The 24,845-nt window shown below is 42.8% G+C and overlaps 1 protein-coding gene across 5 annotated transcripts in view; it reads left to right on the top strand.

Annotated features, from left to right (window-relative positions):
* The window catches only part of ZNF621 (zinc finger protein 621), a 289,130-nt gene that overhangs the window by 6,182 nt on the left and 258,103 nt on the right, over nt 1–24,845 (top strand). For 2 of the 5 annotated variants that reach the window (XM_059939375.1, XM_059939376.1), the window contains 3 exons: nt 12,095–12,221; nt 12,799–12,906; nt 14,455–17,758. In XM_059939375.1, the coding sequence (XP_059795358.1) occupies nt 12,095–12,221; nt 12,799–12,906; nt 14,455–15,515 (1,296 nt within the window). In that variant the 3' untranslated portion in view covers nt 15,516–17,758. Of the gene's footprint in view, nt 1–2,258; nt 2,328–12,094; nt 12,222–12,798; nt 12,907–14,454; nt 17,759–24,845 lie in introns of those variants that run through there. The other 3 variants (XM_059939378.1, XR_009505808.1, XM_059939377.1) reach the window with 3 other exon arrangements.

The raw sequence follows: 24,845 nt of genomic DNA, 5'->3' as shown, positions 1-24,845 counted from the left end.
GGTGGGGGATAAATTAGGAATGTGGGATTTAAAAAAAAAAAGGTTGCCTGCCGAGATCAGAGAAATTCCTTTTTTTAAAAAAAAAATAAATAAATAAATAAATAAATAATTTATTTTTGGCTGCGTTGGGTCTCCGTTGCTGTGTGCGGGCTTTCTTTAGTCGCGTCGAGCGGGGGCTACTCTTCGTTGCGGTGCGCGGGCTTCTCATTGCGGTGGCTTCTCTTGTTGCGGAGCATGGGCTCTGAGTGCACGGGCTTCAGTAGTTGTGGCACGCGGGCTCAGTAGTTGTGGCTCACAGGCTCTAGGGCGCAGGCTCAGTAGTTGTGGCACACGGGCTCAGCTGCTCCGCGGCATGTGGGATCTTCCCGGACCAGGACTCGAACCGGTATCCCCTGCATTGGCAGGCGGATTCTTAACCACTGTGCCGCCAGGGAAGCCCCAGAGAAATTCTTTATTGAAGAGATTGCTCCACAAGTAGTAGATGTATCCCAGAGAGACCAGCATTGTTTTTTCCATATGTGCTTTCTAAATGCTAGGTGCATAGTACTGAATAATGCAGACAGGTTCCCTTTTCTCATGGAGGGTACTTTTACCAAAAACAAATAAGTTACCATAATTACCTGTTGCTAAAGTACAGTGCTTCGTAAAAGTGTGGTCCATGGGTGGGCAGCATCAGGATCACCTGGGTGCTCATTAGAATTGCAAATTGTTAGTCCCACCCTAGACGCGGAGTCAGATTGGGGAGGAGGGTAAGTGGGGTCAGGAATCTGTTGTAACAAGCTCTCCAGGTGATTCTTATGCACCTTCTCAAATCTGAGAAGCCCCAAAGAAGCTACCTTTGAAGGTAGTGGTCAGGGAAGCCCTCATGGAGGTGGTCACATGATACTGAGACCTCAAGGATGAGGTAGAAATAGTCTTGAAAACTACTGGAGAAGGAAGTAAAGAAGAGCTTTCCAGAGAGGACAGCAAATGCATCGGCCCTGGGCTGGGAGAGAAACCTGGGTGTACTTTGGAGACAGGGAGAGGTCAGAGGAAGTAGTTCATTGTGAGGTGGGACAACTAGGCACATGGCTTGGAGGTCACTGTGAAGACTTTGGTTTCTATTCTGGGTTCAGTAGGAAGACACTAAAGTATTTTAAGCAGGGGAGTTGAAAGGGTTGGATTTATATATTAAAAAGGTTTTCAGCCCGTAGTGGTGCATTGGTTGCAGAAGAGTGTGAGTCAGGATGATATTGCAGTCCAGGTAAGAGATTAAGTATTGCTCTCCCTGCCCCTTTCCCGTTCTTTTTTAGTAGACTTTATTTTTTTAGAGAAGTTTTAGGTTCATAGCAAAATTGAGCAAAAAGCACAGAGTCCCCATATGCTTCCTGGCTCCACACATGCAGAGCCTCCGTCATTATCAGAGTGGTACATTAGTTACACTTGATGAACCTACACTGACACATCATAGTCACATAAAGTCCGTAGCTTGCATTAGGGTTCACTCTTTTTTTTTTAATAGATTTATTTTATCTATTTAATTTATTTTTAATTTATGTTTTGGCTGCATTGGGTCTTCGTTGCTGCACGCGGGCTTTCACTAGTTGCAGCGAGCAGGGGCTGCTCTTCGTTGCAGTGCGAGGCCTTCTCATTGCAGTGGCTTCTCTTGTTGCGGAACACAGGCTCTAGGAGCACAGGCTTCAGTAGTTGTGGCATGCGGCCTTCAGTAGTTGTGGCTCGTGGGCTCTAGAGCGCAGGCTTAGTAGTTGTGGCGCACGGGCTTAGTTGCTCCGCAGCATGTGGGATCTTCCTGGCCAGGGCTCGAACCCATGTCCCCTGCATTGGCAGGTGGATTCTTAACCACTGTGCTACCAGGGAAGCCCAGGGTTCACTTTTGCTTTTGTACATTCTATGGGTTACAAATGTATAATGGTATGTATCTATTATTGTAGTATCATACAGAGCCTCTTCACAGGCTCTAAAAATCCTCTGTGTTCTGCCCTCCCTTCCTGGCAACTATTGATCTTTTTGCCTTTTCCAGAATGTTGTGTAGTTGGTATCATACCTTTTCATATTGGTTTTGTTCACTTAGCAGTATTCATTTAAGGTTCTTGTGTGACTTTTCATGGCTTGATAGCTTATTTCTTTTTAGTGCTGAGTAATATTCCATTGAATGATTATACCACAGTTTATTTCTCCATTCACCTACTGAAGGACATCTTGGTTGCTTCCACATTTTGGCAATTATGAATAAAGCTGCTATAAACATCCTTGTGCAGGTTTTTGTGTGGACATAAGTTTTCAACTCATTGGGAAGATACTGAGGATCATGATTGCTGGATCATATGGTAAGAGTATGTTTAGTTTTGTAAGAAGCTGTTAAACGTCTTCCAGAGTGGCCGCACCAGTTTGTATTCCCACCAGCAATGAATGAGAGTTTGTGTTGCTCCACATCCTTGCCAGCATTTGGTATTGTCAGTGTTTTGGATTTTGGCCATTCTAGTAGATGTGTAGTGGTAGCTCATTGATTTAATTTGCATTTGCCTGAAGACATATGTTGTAGAGCAGGGGTCCCCAACCCCGAGGCCAAGGACCGGTACTGGACTGGTCCTGTTAGGAACCAGGCTGCACAGCAGGAGGTAAGCGGCAAGCAAGCGAAGCTTCATCTGCCGCTCCCCGTCGCTCGCATTACAGCCTGAACCACCCCCCAGCCCCCACGTCCAGTCCGTGGAAAAACTGTCTTCCACGAAACTGGTCCCTGGTGCCAAAAAGGTTAGGGACTGCTATTGTATAGCGTCTTTTCATATACCTGTTTGCCATCTGTATAACTTCTTTGGTGAGGTGTCTGTTCAGGTCTTTTGCCCATTTTTTAAATCGGGTTGTTCATTTTCTTATTGAGTTTAAGAGTTCTCTATATACTTGGGATAATAGTCCTTTATTATGCCTTTTAAAATATTTTCTCACTCTCTATGGCTTGTAGTCTCGTTTTCTTGAAGTATTGTCCTTTTAAGGTAGGGTTTAATTCCCCCTCATCTTTTCTTTCAAAAATGTACTTCCTTCAAAACCTTCTCAGCTAGTCTTTCACACTTACTTTTTTCAGATTACTGTCAATGATCCCCTACCCCTGTATAAATCTCATTGATTTTTTTGTGGGGGAGTGGATTTTTTTGAATTCATAGGCAAAACTGGGGTAATTGACTTCTTTACAAGTTTGATTCTTCCCATTCAGAAACACTGTATGTTTCAATTTATTCAGTTCCTCTTTTATTTATTTTAATAAACATTTAGTTTTCTTGTCTTGGTTTTGCAGGTTTTTGTTAGGTCTGTTCTTAGCTATTTTCATATGAATGGCATCTTATTTTCTCTTTTTGTCTTCTAATTGTTTATGGTGGTATTTAGGAAAGCTAATCATTTTTGTTCACTTATCCTATATCTAGCTAACTTAATGAATTATTTTGTCAGTTTTAAATGTTTTTTGTTTATTCTCCTGCGTCTTGGATATTTTTTAGGCAGATAGGTATTTCATTTGCAAGCAAAAATGTTTATGTTTCTTTCCTATATTTATGCTCCTTCCCCAGTCTTTCACAGAAAGTAGAACCTCAGTGCGTGGTAAATGATCAACCATCAACTTTAATGGATGTGCTCTGGCACTTCACTGTTAATGTGGTATTTGCTGTTGTTTTCTGACCTTCTTCATAAGTGTAAAAATTTTTATTGGTGATCAAACCATTTTTGAAATTAATTCTTTCAGCAAATTCATATTAATCATCTTGCATCTGCCAGGCAAATGTACTGTGCGCTAGTAAACCAATAATGAACAAAACAGAATCCTTGCCTCATGACTTACAACCTGGTGGGGGGAGGTAGACAATAAAAGTATAATTTGTCAGATGATGAAAAATACTGTGGAGAAAAATAAAATAAGTTGAGGTACATAGGGACCATCCATAGGAGGAAGAAGAATGTATCAACAACCTAACTGTCTTGAAAAAGTAAGTTCTCCTTTAATAATAGGCATTTTTTTGGACTCATGATACCTGGGGTTATTTGACAGCAGATGGGAAGAACAATTTGGGGAGGAAGATGGTACTGGGTGGAGAAACTTGTGAGAACAGCTCTGAAGATGTGAGGGAGTGAGGTTTGACTTGCTGCACACAGAGGTGAACTTTGGTTTACCTGTGAGCCTGTGGTCGCTGTCCTCAGAAGCCCTTTAATGCCTTGTTGAAGCAGTGATTACTCACAGGACATCATGGTTCTGTCTGATGTTTGGATTTGGGGCTCAAGCTATTTGGGGGGCCCTTTGGACCTTGTCATTGCCCAGCTTAAGGGTCAACTCTCCCTTTGAGAAGTTTCTAAATTTGTTCTTCTCTCAATGTCTCCTTTTGAACTGAGTTCCCTAGTTCTTGTTTGCAAAGGACCCCCTCAGAAGGACCTGAGTGTAGCTCCAGTAGAGTGGCTGGGAGCAGTTTAAGTTGCCAGCATTGATGCTTGGGGTATGTTTCTTCCCTGCTTCCCCCAGGAGCAATTGTGAGAGCATTCCCTTCTCCCTGTCCCCTCTGCTGACTCCAGTGCACAGGCTGCCGGGAGAGACTGGGACACTCGAAGAGTAAGGGGCTTAGCTGAGCCCCTGTGGGTAGGTGTCTTCCTTTTCCTTGGGCTGAAAAGAACAAGGCTGACTGCATAGGGTGGTGAGAATCTCCTAGGAGACGGAATCATCTGTGGGGTCATGAAGGTGAGAAGGTGCAGAAGGCAGGAAACCCCTCCAGGCTGAGCCAGTCTCTGTGGTCTGCACTGTGCTGTCTATAGAAGCAGAGAAGGTAGCCAGTGGACACCGTTAGAAACTGCTCCTACGTCTCATGGAAGATGCAGAGGCTCTGGCTCCTAGGATGGTATGTGTGGTTTTGAAATAGCTGATCCCTCAGTGTTGATTGGGGGAGGGGCCCCATGTGGCCTGGAGGGAGCACAGTAAAGGTGGCTTGATAGGTAATTTTGGAAGTTGGGTTTGAAAAGATGTTCTCCGAAGATGGGGCAACACCAGGTTATGATGAGGTTCAGGGGTTAGCCATGTGTTCGGAGAAGTTCATGACCCCGTGTCGGAGGCAGCATGCTATGTGGGAAGAGCCCAGGTTTGCTGTTTGACAGGTTTGGGTTGAAGTCCCAGCTGTGTCACTTCCTGGCTGTGTGATCTTGGGCAAAGTAATGAATTTTTCTGAATCTTAGTTCCATCCTTTGAAAAATGGGAGTAACAACTCTGACTTTATATATATGTTGTAAAGAGTAAATGAAAGAGAAAATTTTTTTGATGTGGACCATTTTTAAAGTCTTTATTGAATTTGTTACAATATTGCTTCTGTTTTATGTTTTTGGTTTTTTGGCCACGAGGCATGTTGGATTTTAGCTCCCTGACCAGGAATTGAACCCGCACCCACTGCATTGGAAGGCGAAGTCTTAACCACTAGACCACCAGGGAAGTCCCAAAGACAAGATTTAAAAGTGCCCACCCAATGGGGCTTCCCGGTGGCGCAGTGCTTAAGAATCCGCCTGCCAGTGCAGGGGACACGGGTTCGAGCCCTGGTCCGGGAAGATCCCACATGCCGCGGAGCAACTAAGCCCGTGCGCCACAACTACTGAGCCTGCACTCTAGAGCCCGCAAGCCACAACTCCTGAGCCCACGTGCCACAGCTACTGAAGCCTGTGTGCCTAGAGCCTGTGCTCCACAACAAGAGAAGCCACCACAATGAGAAGCCCGTGCACCGCAATGAAGAGTAGCCCCCACTCACCACAACTAGAGAAAGCCCGCACGCAGCAACGAAGACCCGGCGCAGCCAAAAATGAATGAATGAATGAATAAATAAAGTAAAATAGATATATTAAAAACAAAAAAAAGTACCCACCCAAGAGCCTGATGCCTAGGGGCTAATCCACAAATATGAGTTCCCTTCACTCTTGGGAAGATGGAGGTGGCCCAAGGGAGACAGAGGGGGTACATTTTGGCAGGTGGGATGGAGCTCAAGACAGGCGGGCATGCCTGTGCCCAGAGATAGCACATGGCCAGCCTTCTTTGAAGACAGGTGGTTTGGAGGAGAGGCCACAATGGGCAGGCTGCAGGTTTCCTTCAAGAGAGCTAGCTTTCTGATAAGGTAAGAAGGTATAAAAAGAAATTTGTAAAATACTGGGACTATTTCTTTTTTTTTTTTTTTTTTTTCACACACACACACTGTATTTTATTTTTACAAGAGGTAAATCGACTGACACCAAGCATTGTACATGGATGACCACAACAAAAGCAACAATGATTGCAATTACCAAACATGAAACACACTCATACTATGTCATAGTATTGACATTCAGTCCAGTAATCCTCCACTGTAACAGCTCCTTTACTTTGCAGTGAAAATTGATTTGTATATTCTTTGCCTCTGAGTCCTTGTGGAATTTTTTTTTTTTTTTTTTAATTCAGACAGAAAGTCACAAAAATTATACTCATCCTCATCAGTTCACTCAGTCCCATGTAATTAATTTTTTTTTTCATCTTGATCTTTTGTTAGCACTTTTATGAGTTCATCAGTTTTTCATTAGAGTTCTGAAAATGCTTATTCATTCAGTTCAGCAGTATATTTCTTTTTTTATTTTAATTTTTTTTAATATATCTTTATTGAAGTATAATTGCTTCACAGTACTGTGTTAGTTTCTGTTGTACAACAAAGTGAATCAGCCATATGCATACATATATCCCCATATCCCCTCCCTCTTGAGCCTCCCTCCCACCCTCCCTATCCCACCCCTCTAGGTGGTCACAAAGCACAGAGCAGATCTCCCTGTGCTATGTGGCTGCTTCCCACTAGCTATGTATTTTACATTTGGGAGTATATATAAGTCCATGCCACTCTCTCACTTCGTCCCAGCTTCCCCTCCCCCACCGTGTCCTCAAGTCCATTCTCTATGTCTGTGTCTTTATTGTGCCCTGCCACTAGGTTCATCAGTACCATTTTTTTTTTTTAGATCCATATATATGTGTTAGCATACGGTATTTGTTTTTCTCTTTCTGACTTACTTCACTCTGTATGGCAGCCTCTAGGTCCATCTGTCTCACTACAAATAACTCAAATTTTGTTCCTTTTTATGGCTGAGTAATATTCCATTGTATATATGTGCCACATCTTTATCCACTCATGTGTTGATGTACACTTAGGTTGGTTCCATGTCCTGGCTATTGTAAATAGTGCTGCAGTGAACATTGTGATACATGTCTCTTTTTGAATTGTGGTTTTCTCAGGGTATATGCCCAGTAGTGGGATTGCTGCGTCATATGGTAGTTCTATTTTTAGTTTTATAAGGAACCTCCATACTGTTCTCCATATGTATGATATTGATATTGTAAATGTATCAATTTACATTCCCACCAACAGTGAAGGAGGGTTCTCTTTTCACGACACCCTTTCCAGCATTTACTGTTTCTAGATTTTTTGATAATGGCCATTCTGACCAGTGTGAGGTGATACCTCATTGTAGTTTTGATTTGCATTTCTCTAATAATTAGTGATGTTGAGCATCTTTTCATGTGTCTCTAGGCCATCTGTATGTCTTCTTTGGTGAAATATCTACTTAGGTCTTCCGCCCATTTTTTAATTGAATTGTTTGTTTTTTTGATATTGAGCTCCATGAGCTGTTTGTATATTTTGGAGATTAATTCTTTGTCCATTGTTTCATTTGCAAATATTTTCTCCCATTCGGAGGGTTGTCTTTTCATCTTGTTTATGGGTTCCTTTGCTGTGCAAAACCTTTTAAGTTTAATTAGGTCCCATTTTGTTTATTTTTGTTTTTCTTTCTATTATTCTAGGAGGTGGGTCAAAAAAGATCTTGCTGTGGTTTATGTCAGAGTGTTTTTCCTATGTTTTCCTCTAAGAGTTTTATAGTGTCTGGCCTTACATTTAGGTCTTTAATCCATTTGGAGTTTATTTTTGTGTATGGTGTTAAGGAGTGTCCTAATTTCGTTCTTTGACATGTAGCTGTCCAGTTTTCCCAGCACCACTTATTGAAGAGGCTGTCTTTTCTCCATTGTATGTTCTTGCCTCCTTTGTCATAAATTAGGTGACCATATGTGCGTGGGCTTAACTCTGGGCTTTCTATCCTGTGGGTCTTTTTCTTCTCTTGTGTTTCCCGCCTAGAGAAGTTTCTTTAGCATTTGTTGTAAAGCTGGTTTGGTGGTACTGAATTCTCTTAGCTTTTGCTTGTCTGAAAAACTTTTGATTTCTCTGTCGAATCTGAATGAGTTCCTTGCTGGGTAGAGTAATCTTGGTTGTAGATTTTTCTCTTTCATCACTTTAGGTATATTGTGCCACTCTCTTCTGGTCTGCAGAGTTTCTGCTGAAAAATCAGTTGATAACCTTATGGGGATTCCCTTGTATGTTATTTGTTGCTTTTCCCTTGCTGCTTTTAACTTTTTTTCTTTGAATTTAATTTTTGTTAGTTTGATTAATATGTGTCTTGGTGTGTTTTTCCTAGGGTTTATCTTGTATGGGGCTCTCTGTGCTTCCTGGACTTGGGTGACTATTTCCTTTCCCATGTTAGGGAAGTTTTTGACTATAATCTCTTCATATATTTTCTCAGACCCTTTCTTTTTCTCTTCTTCTTCTGGGACCTCTATAATTCGAATGTTGGTGTGTTTTAATGTTGTCCCAGAGGTCTCTGAGATTGTCTTCAATTCTTTTCATTCTTTTTTCTTTATTCTGCTCCTCGGCAGTTTATTTCCACCATTTTGTCTTCCAGCTCACTTATTCGTTCTTCTGCCTCACTTATTCTGTTATTGATTCCTTTTAGTGTATTTTTCATTTCAGTTATTGTGTTGTTCATCTCTGTTTGTTTGTTCTTTAGTTCTTCTAAATCTTTGTTAAACATTTCTTGTATTTTCTCAGTCCTTGCCTCCATTCTATTTCTGAGATTCTGGATCATCTTTACTATCATTACTCTGAATTCTTTTTCAGGTAGATTGCCTATTTCCTCTTCATTTATTTGTTCTTATAGGTTTTTACCTTGTTCCTTCATCTGTGACATATTTTTCTGCCGTCTCATTTTTTTTTTTTTCCTTTTTTTTTCCTTTTTTTTTGTGAGTGGGATTGTGTTCCTGTATCACTGGTTGTTTGGCCTGAGGCTTCCAGCACTGGAGTTTGTAGGCTGTTGGGTAGATTTGGGTCTTGGTGCCAAGATGAGGACCTCTGGGAGACCTCACTGCGATGAATATTCCCTGGGGTCTGAGGTTCTCTGTTAGTCCAATGGTTCAGACTCGGAGCTCCCACTGCAGGAACTTCAGCCCAACCCCCAGCTCGTGAACCAAGATCCCACAAGCCACGCAGGGTGGCACAAAAAAAAAAGAAAAAAGAAAAAGGAGAACAGTAACAAAGTAAAAAATAAAATTAAACTAGGAAACTAACAGATATGTTAGAAAAAATATAAAAATAAAAATAATGATGAAACAACAACCAGAAGGTAAAACAGAACCACAATAGTAAAAACAAGGAGGAGAAAAAAAAGAAAAAGGTGGAAAAGGCCTTGGCTCTGGAAGGCACGGCCTGAGCAGGGGCGAGGTTTGGGCGGTGGGCAGGGCCTATGATTAGGACCCACAGGGCTGGAAAAGGCCCTGACAGGTGTGGGGGGTGGGGCTTAGGCTCAACAGAACAGAAGGGGCCCAGGCATGCCTCCCACCTCTGGTTTCAGAGGGTGGGTGACCCCACTTGGGAGCTCAGCAGGCATCCTGGGCCCCATTGGGCAGGACAAACGTCCTCACTCCTCTCCTGCTCCTCCAGTGCCAGAGGGCCCCTCCCGCCTGCCTCTCCTGTTCTCCCCGGTCTCCCTCCCCAGGACCCATGTGGCCTGGAGTGGGCTTTGGAGGGCTGGGGAATCAGCCTGGGAGCTTAGCAGTCTCCGTGGGCCCGAGTGGGTGGTGCACATGCCCTCTGCTCCTCTCTTGCTCCTCTGGTCCTGGAGATTGGGTAGGGGAAACGCTGGGTGTGCTCCCCATGATCCGAGCCCCTGAGGGTCCCACTAGTCATGGGAACCCCTCCCCCCTCTCAGCCACCCTTCAGGGCCGCCGGTCCTATCCAGCCTCCACTTCTCCTCCCCCTTCAGTCCCCCCACGTCCTACTGGTTCACTTGGGGCTTCTTCCCATCTCCTTGGGCATTGGGGTCCCCCACCAGCATCTGGCAGGTGCCCTAGTTGTAGGGAGATGCAAACTCTGCATCTTCCCACACCGCCATCTTCCTGATGCTTCCTAATTTTTATTTTATTATGGAGTATAGTTGATTAACAATATTGTGTTAGTTTCAGGTGTACAGCAAAGTGATTCTGTTATACATATACAAGTATCTTTTCCTTTTCAAATTCTTTTCCCATTTAGGTTATTACAGAATATTGAGCAGAGTTCCCTGTGCTATGCATTGGGTCCTTGTTGGATATCTGTTTTAAATATAGCAGTGTGTACATGTCAATCCCAAACTCCCAATCCGTCCCTTCCCCCCACCACCAGTCCCCTGGTAACCATAAGTTCATTCTCTAAGTCTGTGAGTCTGTTTCTGTTTTGTAAATAAGTTAATTTGGATCTTTTTTTTTTAGATTCTGCATATAAGCAATATCATATGGTATTTGGCTTTATCTGTCTAACTTACTTCACTTAGTATGATAATCTCCAGGTCCATCCATGTTGCTGCAAATGGCACTATTTCATTCTTTTTAATGGCTGAGTAATATTCCATTGTATATATGTACCACATCTTCTTTATTCATTCTTCTCTCAATGGACATTTAGGTTGCTTCCATGTCTTGGCTATTGTAAACAGTGCTGCAGTGAACATTGGGGTGCATGTGTCCTTTCGCACCATGTTTTTCTCCAGATATATGCCCAGGAGTGGGATTGCTGGATCATATGGTAGCTCTATTTTTAGTTTTTTAAGGAACCTCCATACTGTTCTCCATAGTGGCTGTTACCAATTTACATTCCCACCAGCAGTGTAGTGGGTTCCTTTTTGTCCACACCCTCTCCAGCATTTATTGTTAGTAGATTTTTTGTTAATGGCCATTCTGATTGGTGTGAGGTGAATCTCATTGTAGTATTGATTTGCGTTTCTCTAATAATCAGAGATGCTGAACATCTTTTCATGTGCCTCTTGGCCATCTGTATGTCTTCTTTGGAGAAATGTCTGTTTAGGTCTTTTGCCCATTTTTGGATTGGGTTGTTTGTTTTTTTAATATTGAGTTTCATGGGCTGTTTGTAAATTTTGGAGATTAATCCCTTGTTGGTCACATCGTTTGCAAATATTTTCTTCCATTCTGTGGGTTGTCTTTTTGTTTTGTTTATGGTTTCCTTTGCTGTGCAAAAGCTTTTGAGTTTAATTAGGTCTCATTTGTTTATTTTTGTTTTTATTTCCATTACTTTAGGAGACGATCAGAAAAGATCTTGCTGTGATTTATGTCAGAGAGTGTTCTGCCTGTTTTCCTCTAAGAGTTTTATAGTATCTGGTCTTACATTTAGGTCTTTAATACATTTTGAGTTTATTTTTGTGTATGGTGTTAAAGAATGTTCTAACTTCATTTTTTTACATGTAGCTGCACTGGGACTATTCCTAAGGAGTGGCCCCTCTGCGCATAGTGGAAGCTGTTGGGGAAGGCCAGGAGAAGCTGGGGCAGGGAGTACATGCGGCCGTGCATATGTACTTCGGCTGAGTGGAGACAGAGAGAGTGGTTGGTGTACAAAAAATTAGGTGACAGGTTAAGAGTACATGAGGGCAGCAGGTGCTAGAGGGACAGATCCATGGAGAAATGAACATAGGCGTTGATGCAGTTACCAGGCAGGAGAGCCCCAGATGCCAAGTTATGAGGTTAGGATGACAGTTTGGAGCCCCAGAGCTGAGTAGGTGGGAGAGCATTGGCGTTCCGAGTTTGGAGGTGGGAACACTGGCTGAGGGCTGGCCTCTGGCTGGGGTGCTGAATGCTCTTGTCCGTAGACCAAACCTTCCACGGGGCTCAGAGTCACAGACCCTGGCAGGTCCATCTCTTCCCTGCAGCTCAGACTGCCCCGCTCTGGCCCTCGCTCAAGGCTTCAGCAGGAACCTGTTGTTTCAGGAGCCAGTGACCTTTGAGGATGTGGCCGTGTACTTTACCCAGAACCAGTGGGCCAGCCTGGAGCCTGTGCAGAAGGCCCTGTACAGGGAGGTGATGCTGGAGAATTATGCAAATGTGGCTTCCCTGGGTAAGGTCTCTCTCAGTGGCCCTCTGTGATAGTTTCACCTCTTCTCAGATGTCTTGGGGATTCTAGTAGTCCTTAGGTTTGATGGCTCCAGAGGGGAGTTCTGCACTCATCAGCCTTTGGAGATGCTGGGTGGGGAAATCCCAGGTTCCCTTTGGCTTTGAAATTGGACTTCATTACTTCCCAGGGAAGAGCGTGGTTCTGGACCCTGAGGGAAAGGATTCTCCCGGGTACCCCTGGGAGACCTCTGTTCCTCCGTCCTTCCAGTGTTGTGGGATGTGGGCCCTCTCCTGTGTGGAGGAGCCTCCCAGGATATCAGTACATACATCCTTCCTGAAGGGATTTCATTTCTTCTGAGTCAGGGTGAGCTTGCACTTTCTCCCTGAGGAGAATCACTATCTCCCTGGCCATACCTTGGAGCACAGTTTGGACCCCTTCCTCAGAACCCCTGGTGGCTCATTGGTCCCCTGGGCAGTCCACTTCTCCCCTCCCCAACTAGCCCACAATGGGGTGGGCAGAGATCTCAGGAACAGCTCTGGATGTCTCCTCTCAACTTGTCTCTCTCTCTTTCTTGCTGGAGAAGCACTTCCATTCCCCACACCTGTTCTGATCTCCCAGCTGGAGAGAGGGGAAGCACCATGGGGCCCAGATCCCTGGGAAGCAGAGATTTTGAGAGGCATCTGTCCAGGTGAGTAAGAGGACCTAGTGCTTTCTGGTTTTGCCTTCCTGGTTTACTAGAAATATTTGTCCTGCACAGAGAACAAAGCTCCCTGTAGTTTTTATAAGGTAGTACTCAGTACACTCTCTGACCTCTGTTGAGTTCCCGCACTGAGCCCGGAAGGACCAGTCCCTAGGAGTGCATAGCTGCACGCTGTCCACATCCACGTGGCTATCCTCCCACGGAAAAGCTGTGACCCACTACCTCTGAAACCACCTCTTTTCTCACTTACCAGGGAAAATATTTAATTTTATGCCAATTTTCATGGCAAAGAAGTAGGGTTTCAGCCATACTTTAAGGGAAATATTATTCTGTGGGTCAAACTGATTTATCTGTGCCATAGCTATGATTTTATTTGCCTCTTTAGTGTTTAAATCATGTTTAGTATTTAAAAGTTCCTGATGTCATAATCTTGAGGTTTACGATGTATTTGTTTTCTATAGGGCTATAGAGGAAAGGGCAAGAATATTCCCCCAATACCACACCCAACACACCCACCCACCCTAAAATTTCCCACAGACTGCTTACCAGTCCCAGGAACTTTTGTTTACTTGGGTTTTCTTTCTTTTAGGAAGAAAGTTTCCAGGCCTCTTTTCTCACATATACTGTGACATTGTAAATAGTGGTTCCTTTAGCAGTAATACCACAGTGGCCTACAGCTCTCCGATCAACTTGTGTTCTGGCTGACTTTCTGAAAGAACTAATGTTTTATCCCAGAATATTATGCGGATTTTTTTTTTTTTTTTTTTGGCTGTGCTGTGCGGCTTGTGGGATCTTAGTTCCCCACCAGGGATTGAACCTGGGCCCTTAGCAGTGAGAACACGGAGTCCTAACCACTGGACCACCTATGTGGGATATTTAAAAGTAGAATTATCAGGCCATTATTTAGAATTCGGAATAGGGGGTGGTTTCCTGGCTTCCAGGTGGGGCATTGGGATCCATTGTGTCTCTGTGTGTGTTACCGCGCTGCTCAGCCGCTCATCTCACGGGTGTCTTTTCCCTTCTTTGAGGTCTCCCTCTCTCTCTTTTAAAACCTGTTTCCATTTCTTGCTGATTCCTCTCACCTCTCCCACTCTTTTTTCTTCTTTTTTTCCCCTCCTGCCTCTTTTCCTTACCCGCCTCCCCTTTTTTAACTGGCTGTGCCGCATCGCTTGCGGGACCTTAGTTCCCCAACCAGGGATTGAACCCGTGCCACCTGCAGTGGAAGCATGGAGTCCTAACCACTGGACCGCCAGGGAATTCCCCTTCGCATTCTCATTCTGCACATTTCACCTGCCCTGGTTCATTCCCCAGCCCTTCCTTATAAGAGGCACTTCCTGGACTGTTTCCAGTGTCGTCACTTCTCCAGTTATACGTTATTGTTTTTCTTTTTCTCTCTCATCCTCCTTTATGGATGCTTGTAGCCATCTTATGGGTATATTTTTAAAAAATCACTTACTACGAGAGAAAATCAGGACCACTGGATCCTGTTTCCCTTCCAGTTCAGTAATGAGGAACACTTGTGGTTTCTTTGGTCAGGTGGTGAGTCCTGGACTAAGACAGAAGAGCCAGTGGTAAAGCAGGAAGCCCCTGAAGAAACAGAGGTGCACAGCATGCCAGTGGGAGGGCTTTTCAGAAACGTGTCTCAGCACTTTGATTTTAAAAGCAAGGCACCATGGCAGACTTTCAGTCTGAATCCCAATCTAATACTTCGAGGTGGAATGAAGTTCTACGAGTGTAAAGAATGTGGGAAGATCTTCAGATATAACTCAAAGCTCATTCGGCATCAGATGAGCCACACTGGGGAGAAGCCCTTCAAATGTAAGGAATGTGGCAAAGCTTTCAAGTCCAGCTATGACTGTATCGTACATGAGAAAAATCACATCGGCGCAGGACCCTACGAATGTAAGGAGTGTGGCAAAGGTCTGAGCTCCAACACAGCCTTGACCCAGCATCAGCGGATCCACACGGGCGAGAAGCCTTATGAGTGTAAGGAGTGCGGCAAGGCCTTCCGTCGGAGCGCAGCCTACCTTCAGCATCACAGGCTACACACTGGGGAGAAACTCTATAAATGTAAGGAATGTTGGAAAGCTTTTGGGTGTAGGTCACTTTTTATCGCCCACCAGAGAATTCACACCGGGGAGAAACCCTACCAGTGTAAGGAGTGTGGCAAGGCGTTCACCCAGAAGATTGCTTCCATTCAGCATCAGAGAGTTCACACCGGAGAGAAGCCTTATGAGTGTCAGGCATGTGGGAAAGCCTTCAAGTGGTACGGCAGCTTTGTTCAGCATCAGAAATTGCACCCCGTGGAGAAGAAGCCTGGCAAGGCCCTCAGGCCGTCCCTGCTGTGTCCCCAGGGCCCCTCTTCAGCCTTAGCTCCCATGCCTTTCCAGGGCCCCTGCTCTGCTCCGGCTGTGGCCATGCCTTCACTGGCCTTGCCACACGCCGTCCTCATCCCTGCCTCTGGGCCTGTGTTCATGCTGCTGCCCGCCTCTGGAGTCCCTTCTTCTCCTGTCCAAATAGTACGAGTCTTCCAGGGTCTTCCTCCCACTGTGAAGCCTTCCCCAGTTATTCTGACCCCTTCTCCTCACCCCTCGTGAGCTCTGTCTTGGCACTTCTGTGGCTGTTACACACAGCAGATCTCCAACCTAACTTAAGCTTGATTTGTGGCTTTTACACCGTACATGTGTTACAGCTGTTTCGGCATAAACGCCATTGTAATCGAGATATATTTAAAGACTGTGTTTGTATAATATATTCTGTTTTTTTCTGGGTAGAAAATGGAAATACTTGACCTTCATGTTGGTCCCTTTCAGGCTTGAACAGTAACGGCCGTGTCTGCATTGTTAGGCTGCTGGTGGTCGAAGTGCTAATAGGACGCTTTGGTGAATTAGGGACGTTTGAGAGAGAGGACATCCCCGCATTAGGCCCCTGTGATTAGAGAGAAGCAGCCTGGGAGAAACAGAGGAGGCATTTAAGACCTGTCAGAGTTGAGAATTGGAATGAGCTTCCAACCATAGCCTTTAGAAATGAATGCAGATTGTTCAGTGGGTGAAGGTGTTGTGTATTGATGCAGTTGAATGAGCTTTGAGTTGGGTTGCTATTGACACAGATCATTGAGGATCTTGTACGTCTCTGCAAAAGATCATTTGAAATAACCAGTTTAAAAACAAAAAAAGAAACATGCAGTGATAACAATTATTTATATGATCAATAGCAATCATGTCTTTAAACATGAAGTTGTTTTTTTTAATCTTTAGTTTTGCTCTTGATATCTAAATGTTTCCTTGTAACTTTGGTTTCCTAAGTAAATATACACCAAGGCATTCATCTTTGCTCCATCCGTTGCATAAATTTTTCTTGGTGTGCATTCTGGTTTCCTGTTTGCAAGCACTGGTTTCTACATTGACTTTTCTCCAAATTGTAAACATGAACTTTGGCAAATTACTAAAGAAATAGGAGCAGCTGATTTGGGGGAAATCTGAATATGCCTGCAGAATTGTATTTTAGGAATAAAGAGGGCTATGTAACGGGTCAGTGGTTAAGCTTATGTGACAGGTTAGTGAAGTGGAATTTTGGATTGCTCTTGCTTTTGACCTTAGGTGAGAATCTTTTATAACTGTGCAAAGGACTGTGTGAAGTAATTCCTGGAAAAAGAACTTGAGTTATGCATTACAGGCACACCTTGTTTTTTTGCACTTCACTTTATCCATTTCGTAAATACTGTTTTTTACAAATTGAAGGTTTATGACAAAACTGCATTGTTGGATAATGGTTAAGATTTTTTAGCAATAAAGTATTTTTTAATTAAGGTATGTTCTTTTTTTTAGATAATGCTATTACATACTTCATAGACTATAGTGTAAACAACTTTTATATGCACTGGGAAACCAAAAAATTCGTGTGGCTTGCTTTCTTGCTATATTTGCTTTATTGTGGTGGTCTGGAACTGAACCAGAAGTATCTCTGAGGTCTGCCTGTATTAGCACTAATATAAAGTAAATCCTTAAATGTTGATGGAAGGGGCCATACATTTTTTTAAAGTTGCTTTTGCTGTCTACATGTGTCTCCAACCTTTACATTATTGGTTCTTAAACTTTACCATGTGTCTGAATAAGCTGGTGTAAAAAGAGTAATTTTCTGGCCTAACTCTCGGAGATTCTGATTTTGGATATCCATGGTGATGCCCAGACCTTTAGTGTGGACCACACTTTGAGAGAGGTGCCTTGAGCAGCAAATGCCTGGGGGGTGTACCTTGATGAAGAGCTTGCCCATTTCACAGTGATCTTCAGGAGAGAAACCTCTAAAAGTAGTTTGGGTGGTATCAGTTTAGAAGAAGAGAGAAAAGTAAGTGAAATTTGGTCTGTAGGGAAAAAAAGAAAGGGGCAAAGAGAACTGATGTAGCTTACGAAGAGTTCTTGAGGTCTCCACTGCCAGAAGGTTCGTGGGGGTTGACATTGGTTACCTTTTGCTGTTTTTGTGGTTTATTTGCATGTTGGATGAAAGAATGAGGAAAATTTTTTTCTTATATAAAGTTAGTACACTTCAAAATAGCTCTTGGGTTAAAGAGAGCGCAAAGTGAAAGCTGCAGATGATTTAGAACTGAACAGCAGTAAGAATAGATCATAGCAGGGTCTAGGGGATGTGGCGAAAGGTGGTACTTGGAGCAATGTTTACAGTCTTGGATGCATTCTTTAGAAAATGAGTTTGAAGGCTTGCAATTCAGAAGGTTGGGGTGGGGGGTGGGATGGTGCTGGGAAACAAAAAAATTAACCAAAACCTAAAAACCAAACAAACAGACCACCAGCCCCCTTCCCAATAAACTTAGAAATAAGATACACAACAGAGTTTGGTGTTTGTTTATTTATTTATTTATTTAATTTATTTTTGGCTGCGTCGGGCCTTAGTTGTGGCGCACGGGATCTTCATTGAGGCAGGCGGGATCTTTCTTTGTGGCACGGGCTTCTCTCTAGTTGTGGCATGTGGGTTTTCTCTTCTCTAGTTGTGGTGTGCAGGCTCCAGGCCGCGTGAGCTCTGTATTTGTGGTGCGCAGGGTCCAGAGCACGTGGGCTCTGTAGTTTGCGGCACTCAGGCTCTCTAGTTGAGGCGCACGAGCTCAATAGTTGTGGCGCATGGGCTTAGTTGCCCCGCGGCATGTGGGATCTTAGTTCCCTGACCAGGGGTTGAACCTGCATCCCCTGCATTGTAAGGTGGATTCTTTCCCACTGGACCACCAGGGAAGTCCCCAGGGTTTGGTAAAGATGGCAGTTGAACATGTTAGCATTTACACCCTCCTGAAACTCCACTAAGATAGTAAAGAGATTAAAAATTAAAAAGCATAAACTCAGAAGGACAATGAAAATAAGCTGATGACAACATTTTGGAAGCTCAAAATCAGGTGAAAGAGTTGTGACTTCTAGCAGAGCTGAGAAAGGTAAATCCTAAGCCACATTGCAGGAAGCTGAGCAGCACCCCCATGTGGCAGAATTCCCAGAAAGGCTTAGGAACTGAAGATTCAGAAACCTCTGGAAGAAGGGGATGCTGGTGGGGTGAAGAACAGGAAAATTGGCTAAAAGTCTTTAAGAAGCACTTAGATTCCTGGTCACTTCCCCACCCCTCTCTTCTCTGGAGCAGTGTAGCAGGAATTTTGAATGTTGGGGAACCACACTGAATGTTAGGTCCTTCTCTGTCACCCCCTCACCTTCTACTCCTGGTTCTATCCAGAACCTGCTAATAGACTTGTGCACCTTCTAGGCTGGAAATCAGAACTTTCTTTGGGAGATGTGATCAAGTCAAGTGAAGAGACCAGTGATTCCTCAGTAAAATAGCTCCACACAGAAGTGCCAACTGTGCACGCAGAACTTCTCACCAGCTTTTTGATGCTCCATTTTTAAATATAAAATAAAAAACCAAGGATGTGCAAAAGGCTGAAGCAGGGGGGGAAAAAAAGCCCAATTGAAACGGACTATGCAGGAATAAGAAAATTTAGCATCCTAAGGTTACAGAAGATGTTTGCAACTAACCCTGAGACAATAGATTGCTGTAAAAAAGGAAAATTCAGAGAACAAAAAAGAACTCTTGAAAACTGAAAGTTGATATCAGAAATGAGACACTCAGTGTCAGCATTGGAAAATAAAGTCAAGGGAATCACCCAGAAAGTATAACAAGAAGAGGTGAAAGTGGTAAAAAGAGGTCCAGGATAGGTGACCTAATAGTTAAGTAGGCAGTAAAGAGAGGAATAGAGACATGGTAGAGGAGAAAGTCATAAAAGAAATATCAGTACTTCAAGGAGATTTCCCAGAATTGAAGTCTAGGGCTTTGTGCCTTCATCAGCCCTTATTAAGAGGAGGCCCCAAGTATTGGAGTAAGACTACCCTGTCCTCAGGCCTCAGGCGGCAGGAATGAAGTGAAAGCCTCTCTCCCTAAGGGTCCAGACCCCCCCACCATCCTGCAGTCTCAGCCTTCCCATTGTTAACAGCCCTGAGACTGTCAGAGCATTCTCAGCACGTACTATGTGTTTGTCTCAGTCACCACAAGGAGCCCGGAACTCCAGGGTAACCGCCACCTCCTGCAAATGTAATCCTCTACATCTCTTCAATTCCCCTTTTTGTCTTCGTGTGTTACCTTTCTCCAACTCCTGAAAACTTCACTCCACTCTCTGAAGCTGGCGGCCCATTGGTAGTGAAGGTGCCTTCGTGCTCAGCATCCCTAACGTGGCCTTTACCTTCTCGCTGTAATCAAAACCTGCTCGTCCCTTGAGGGTGCTGTTTCCCAGGCACCCTCTGAAATGGTGGTTATATTTCTTCCACATTCCTAATATCACATAGCTTGGGTCCTCCTCTTTCTCTGTGCCAGTTTCAGGCCATTCTTCACCTCTCCCTTTTCCCCAAAACCTCCACCTTTGAATCTTATGTCATCAGGCTGGAACCTCTGGGTCACATGCCCTCGTTCCTTGAAGATGTTAGCTTGTGGCCTGCTGTCACTCTGTTCAACATTAATCTTTTTTTTTTGGCCTTACCATGTGGTTTGTGGGATCTTAGTTTCCCCGACCAGGGATTGAACTCAGCCCCATAGCAGTGAAAGCATGGAGTCCTATCCACTGGACCACCAGGGAATTCCTCAGAATCCATTTTAACACATTTAAGCAGAAAGGGATTTCCTACCTACCACTAGGTAGCTTACAGAATTTCCAAAAAGGAAACAAGCTGGGATGCCACATAGACAGATGCCAAGAAAAATGACCAAGGACAGTACCAAGAGGCTCCAATGGAAACCCAGCAGCTGCTGGTGCCTGCTACTAGACTGCCACCCCACCCCACTGAAGAGAGAGGCTAGACCTCCAGGAGGTTTGCTACATATTCTGAGAAAAAGCAAGTACACCCACAACCATTTTGGTAGGATACTGACTGTATGGTCTCAGGACCTTTATTTCCATCTTCTGAGAAGCTGTACTGGCTCAGTGGAAATTGGTTGTATGTGCAAGTCTAAGTAGCAAGGGCTTCTGGGAAATAGTTTTTGGAGTCTACCTGGGAAAGTGAGATTTATAATGTGGAGAAGTCCTAAAATGGGGAAAGGATTTTCAAAATATCTTGGGCAGCTATAAAATAGCAGATATTCATCACAGGCATAGAAAATGACTGAAATCTCTGAAGAATGTACTATATTCATGGGTAGAGAAGGTCAATATCAAGATTACAATTTTTGCCAAGTGAATTTATACGTTAAAAGCAGTTCCAATCAAAATTACAAGGGGGTTTGTGTGTGTGTGTGTGTGTGCGCTCACACACGTGCAACCTTACAAATTGATTCTAAAATTTATACAGAAGAGTAAAGGACAAAGAATAGCTAAGACAATTTTGAAGGAGGTGGGAGATTTTGTGCTACCAGATATTAAATATATTGATCACCAAAACAGAACAAAACAAGGCAAAAACAAAGCAAAAGCAAAATCCCCCAAAACCTAAGATACACTGTAATATGATTTATATGAATTAAAACAACAATATACTGTTTAGAAATAAACACATTTTATGCAAAATTATACACATTTATACAAAATACAGAATTATAGAGAAATAAAGTGTAGTGGGATCAAGCATCAGTGGCACAGGCTGAGAAAATATACTTCTATTCCTCTCCCCTCCTTCCTCCTTTACTCTCCTCTTACTGCTTCTCTCATTCTGTCCCAGATTCCAGGAACCCAGTCCCAAATGCTGCCCTCCAGTGGTCCAGCACCCCCCGCCTTTGTCCTATCTCTTTTCTGAAAACAATAGTAGATATTTTGTTTCTAAAATATCTTGAATTAATGACTCTTAAAGTACTTTACAAAATGTGTTCTCTTAACACCCTTATAAGTAGATCAGTACAAATATATCATGGCTGTCCAGAAAGAAATTATGTGATTTGCTGTAACCTAAATACATTGTTTTAAAAGCTAGATAATATAGAAAAGAATATATTGCTTAAAGAAAACATTTTGAAACTTTTATTACATGAAGCCCAATTATAAGGCTGGCTCATATATTTCTCATAAATGAATCAGTAATGAATGTTATTTCATTTCTACCAACCTACCTACTAGTTACAATAGATTTGTGGTGTTACAGGAAATTTCGGTTGGTCAGAATTTTCAATTTACACCTTTGCCACCTTCTCAAGGACACCTTGGATTTTACTAATGATAAAAATATATACTTGCCCTGTGCTGTTTACCATGCAATATTAAAGCACAATGCACTGCAAGTTAGATTTTCTTTTTTTAAAATTTATTTATTTTTGGCTGTGTTGGGTCTTTGTTGCTGCGCACAGGGTTTCTCTAGTTGCCGCGAGCGGGGGCTACTCTTCATTGTGGTGCGCAGGCTTCTCATTGCGGTGGCTTCTTGTTGCGGAGCACGGGTTCTAGGCACACGGGCTTCAGTAGTTGTGGTGCACGGGCTTAGTTGCTCCACGGTGTGTGGGATCTTCCTGGACCAGGGATCATAACCCATGTCCCCTGCATTGGCAGGCGGATTCTTAACCACTGCACCACCAGGGAAGTCCCCAAGTTAGATTTTCTATCTCAGGTTTGTATAAAAAGAAACTCCAGAGATGGTAAATGATCTTGCTTAAGGGACACAGTGGCTAGAGACAGAACTGAAGCATTTCGATGCCCACTTTCAGCTCTGATTTTAACTTTCTAAGAAAAACAGTCTCAAGTATAGCAGGAGTTTTCAGTGTATCAAGTAATTACTTACATGGGATAGATTATTTTTTTCTTGCTGTTGTTTTGCAGGCAATCTTAGCAGCTTAGTTGCAATTTGTTCTTCAGTGACTACTAGCAAATTGGTTAATTATGGAAGGAGTGATGTCCATTAGATTGCAAAAGTGCAAATAATGAGTCTCAAATGTATAGGTAGCAGAAATGTGAAGCCAAATTGTGTCCGTTCCTGAGAAGGAGGTTCTCTTTATAGCCACTGTTGTCCTGGGGCAGGGCAGTTTTCTTGTACCTTCTCAGCTCTCTCATTTTCCATAAACAAGATGTTTGATTATTTTATAAACAGTTGAGAAGAGGTGTCTACATTATTTCCACTTTTAATCTCTTGATCATGTAAAATGGCTTTTAAAATTTTTTAAGTTTTTTTTTTTTTTCTAATTAGAAATACATGTTTTGAGCAAAAATCTTGCCTAGAAAAGTATCTAGGCCTGAATTTCACCACCTTTAATACTTTGGTGAACACACAAACACACTTAATACTTTGGTGAACACACAAACATACGTGCACACACACACAATGAATGTGCATTCTGTAATATGCATATTCTATCATAGACTCCTTTTTTCAGTTAGCAGAATACCATGCACATGTCCTAGTCGACAAATGATCCATAATATCATGTTTAATAGCTACATAATATTGTACTGCATGGATTTTTCTTCTTCATGGAACCAGTCTCTTATTAATGAACATTTAAGATATTTCCATTTTGAATCTCTTTAAATACTTTGATGAACACCTAGTACATACATGGTTGACACAGTCATGATTTATATAATTTTTTAGCTCATGTCTACAGTTTTTTTTTTAAATAAAAGAAATAGAACATTTTTCGTAAACTAAGGGTTCCTTTGATACCGAGTCCAAGCTCGTCCAGCTCGCTGCACAACAGGCCAATAAATCGGGAGACGAGTTGGTGGTGCAAGGAATAACGGCTTTAATGGGAAAGCTAGCAGACCGGGAAGAAGGCAGACTAGTGTGACAAAGAACCATCTTCCTTCAGTCAGAATTCGGGCCCCTTTTACACAGAGGAGGGGGAGGGGGAGGGGGCCTCTGCGATGGCAACCAATGGCCGAGCGGGACCACTAACAGATGCTCGCTAACGGCCCTGCACTAACAGCCATGTGTCCACCCTGCCCCTATTATACCTTTTGTTCTGTTTCACTCTTTTATTATTTTTCCAGAGCTAACCTATAAATAGTAAATGGCACTACTTTTCACATTTGAGAAAGTTGATGTCGGTGCTGTTGTCCCGGAGATGCAGGAGACAGTTATGCCGTGTGCAATCATGTACGCTAATTCTCTCTTCGTCTCTATGGGTTATTAGTCTCTCCCGTTTTTCAGCAACACCGCAACGAGGAGTAGCCCCCGCTCACCGCAACTAGAGAAAGCCTGCGCACAGTAACAAAGACCCAACGCAGCCAAAAATAAATAAATAAATAAAATTTAAAAAATATTAAATTTACTAAAGATAACAGTATTGTTATTATGTAAGAGAATATTCTAAGGAAATATACCCACTGAAGTATTTATGGGTAAAGGGCCACAATGTATGCAAATTACTCTTAAATATTTCAGAAAAAAATGATCATCTATCTATCTCTGTCCATCCATCCATCCACCCACCCACCCATGAGAGAGAGAGAGAGAAGGAGGGAGAGAAAGAAAAAGCAAATACTAAAAAATATGGAGCAAAATGTTAATAGTAGGTGAATGTGGGTAAAAGGTAACAGGTTTCATGTACTATTCTTATTCTTACAACCATTCTATAAGTTTGAAATATAAAGTAATATACATGTATTTTTGGATATTCAAGGACTAAATAATTTAACCATGATGTTACAAGAATATGTGTGCTTCAGAAAAATGAGGAAGTAATGTAGAAAAAATACAGAAGATCTAGGAAATTGGAAATCCAGCACAGGAGAAGGAGAAAGGAAGCCCCAAGAAGGCAACAGTAACCAGTCCAGACTGGAATAGAAGGATAAAGCATTGTGGGAGAGAGAGCTGAAAAACAAACAAACAACAAACAAAGAAGGAACTGATAGGGACTTCCCTGGCAGTCTAGTGGCTAAGACTCTGTGCTTCCACTGCAGGGGGCACGGGGTCAATCCGTGGTTGGGGAACTAAGATCCCGCATGAGGCGTGGCGTGGCCAGGAAAAAAAAAAGGAACTAATAGATTACTTGAAGTGTTTTGAGTGTTCAGAAAACATATTGTTTCACAGATCTGTGGGAGAATTTGGAAAAAAATAATAAGGGGTAATACAAAACAAAACAAATTACAGAAGAAAAAATCCAGGCAACTGTGAAGTACAGGAAAAGCAAAAAGTTGAGTAAGAAAATGTAGTCATAAATCATAAAACACACCTTGGCTTATCAAGTAACAATATTTAAAGTCATGATAAATGAACACTATATTTTTTTATAACCAAAATTTGTGCTATAATTATATTGGGAGAATGATGGAGTATAATGAGATGTAAAAAATTACATCCTCAATGAACACAACCAGATAGAACTCAACAGATTCTATCTAAAATTAATAACTCTGTGAAGAGCAGTATAAACATATGTGGCAGCTACTGTTGGGTGCCTACAAAACAGCTAATCCCTTTCTTCCCTCTACCCAGATTTTGTTCAGCATTCCCTACTTCCACTGGCCACATGTAGCAGGG

The sequence above is a fragment of the Balaenoptera ricei genome, chromosome 11, assembly GCF_028023285.1.
Source record: "Balaenoptera ricei isolate mBalRic1 chromosome 11, mBalRic1.hap2, whole genome shotgun sequence".
Lineage (NCBI taxonomy): Eukaryota > Metazoa > Chordata > Mammalia > Artiodactyla > Balaenopteridae > Balaenoptera > Balaenoptera ricei.
Note: the sequence above shows the minus strand (reverse complement) of the source record. Positions and strands in the feature narration are given on the sequence as shown.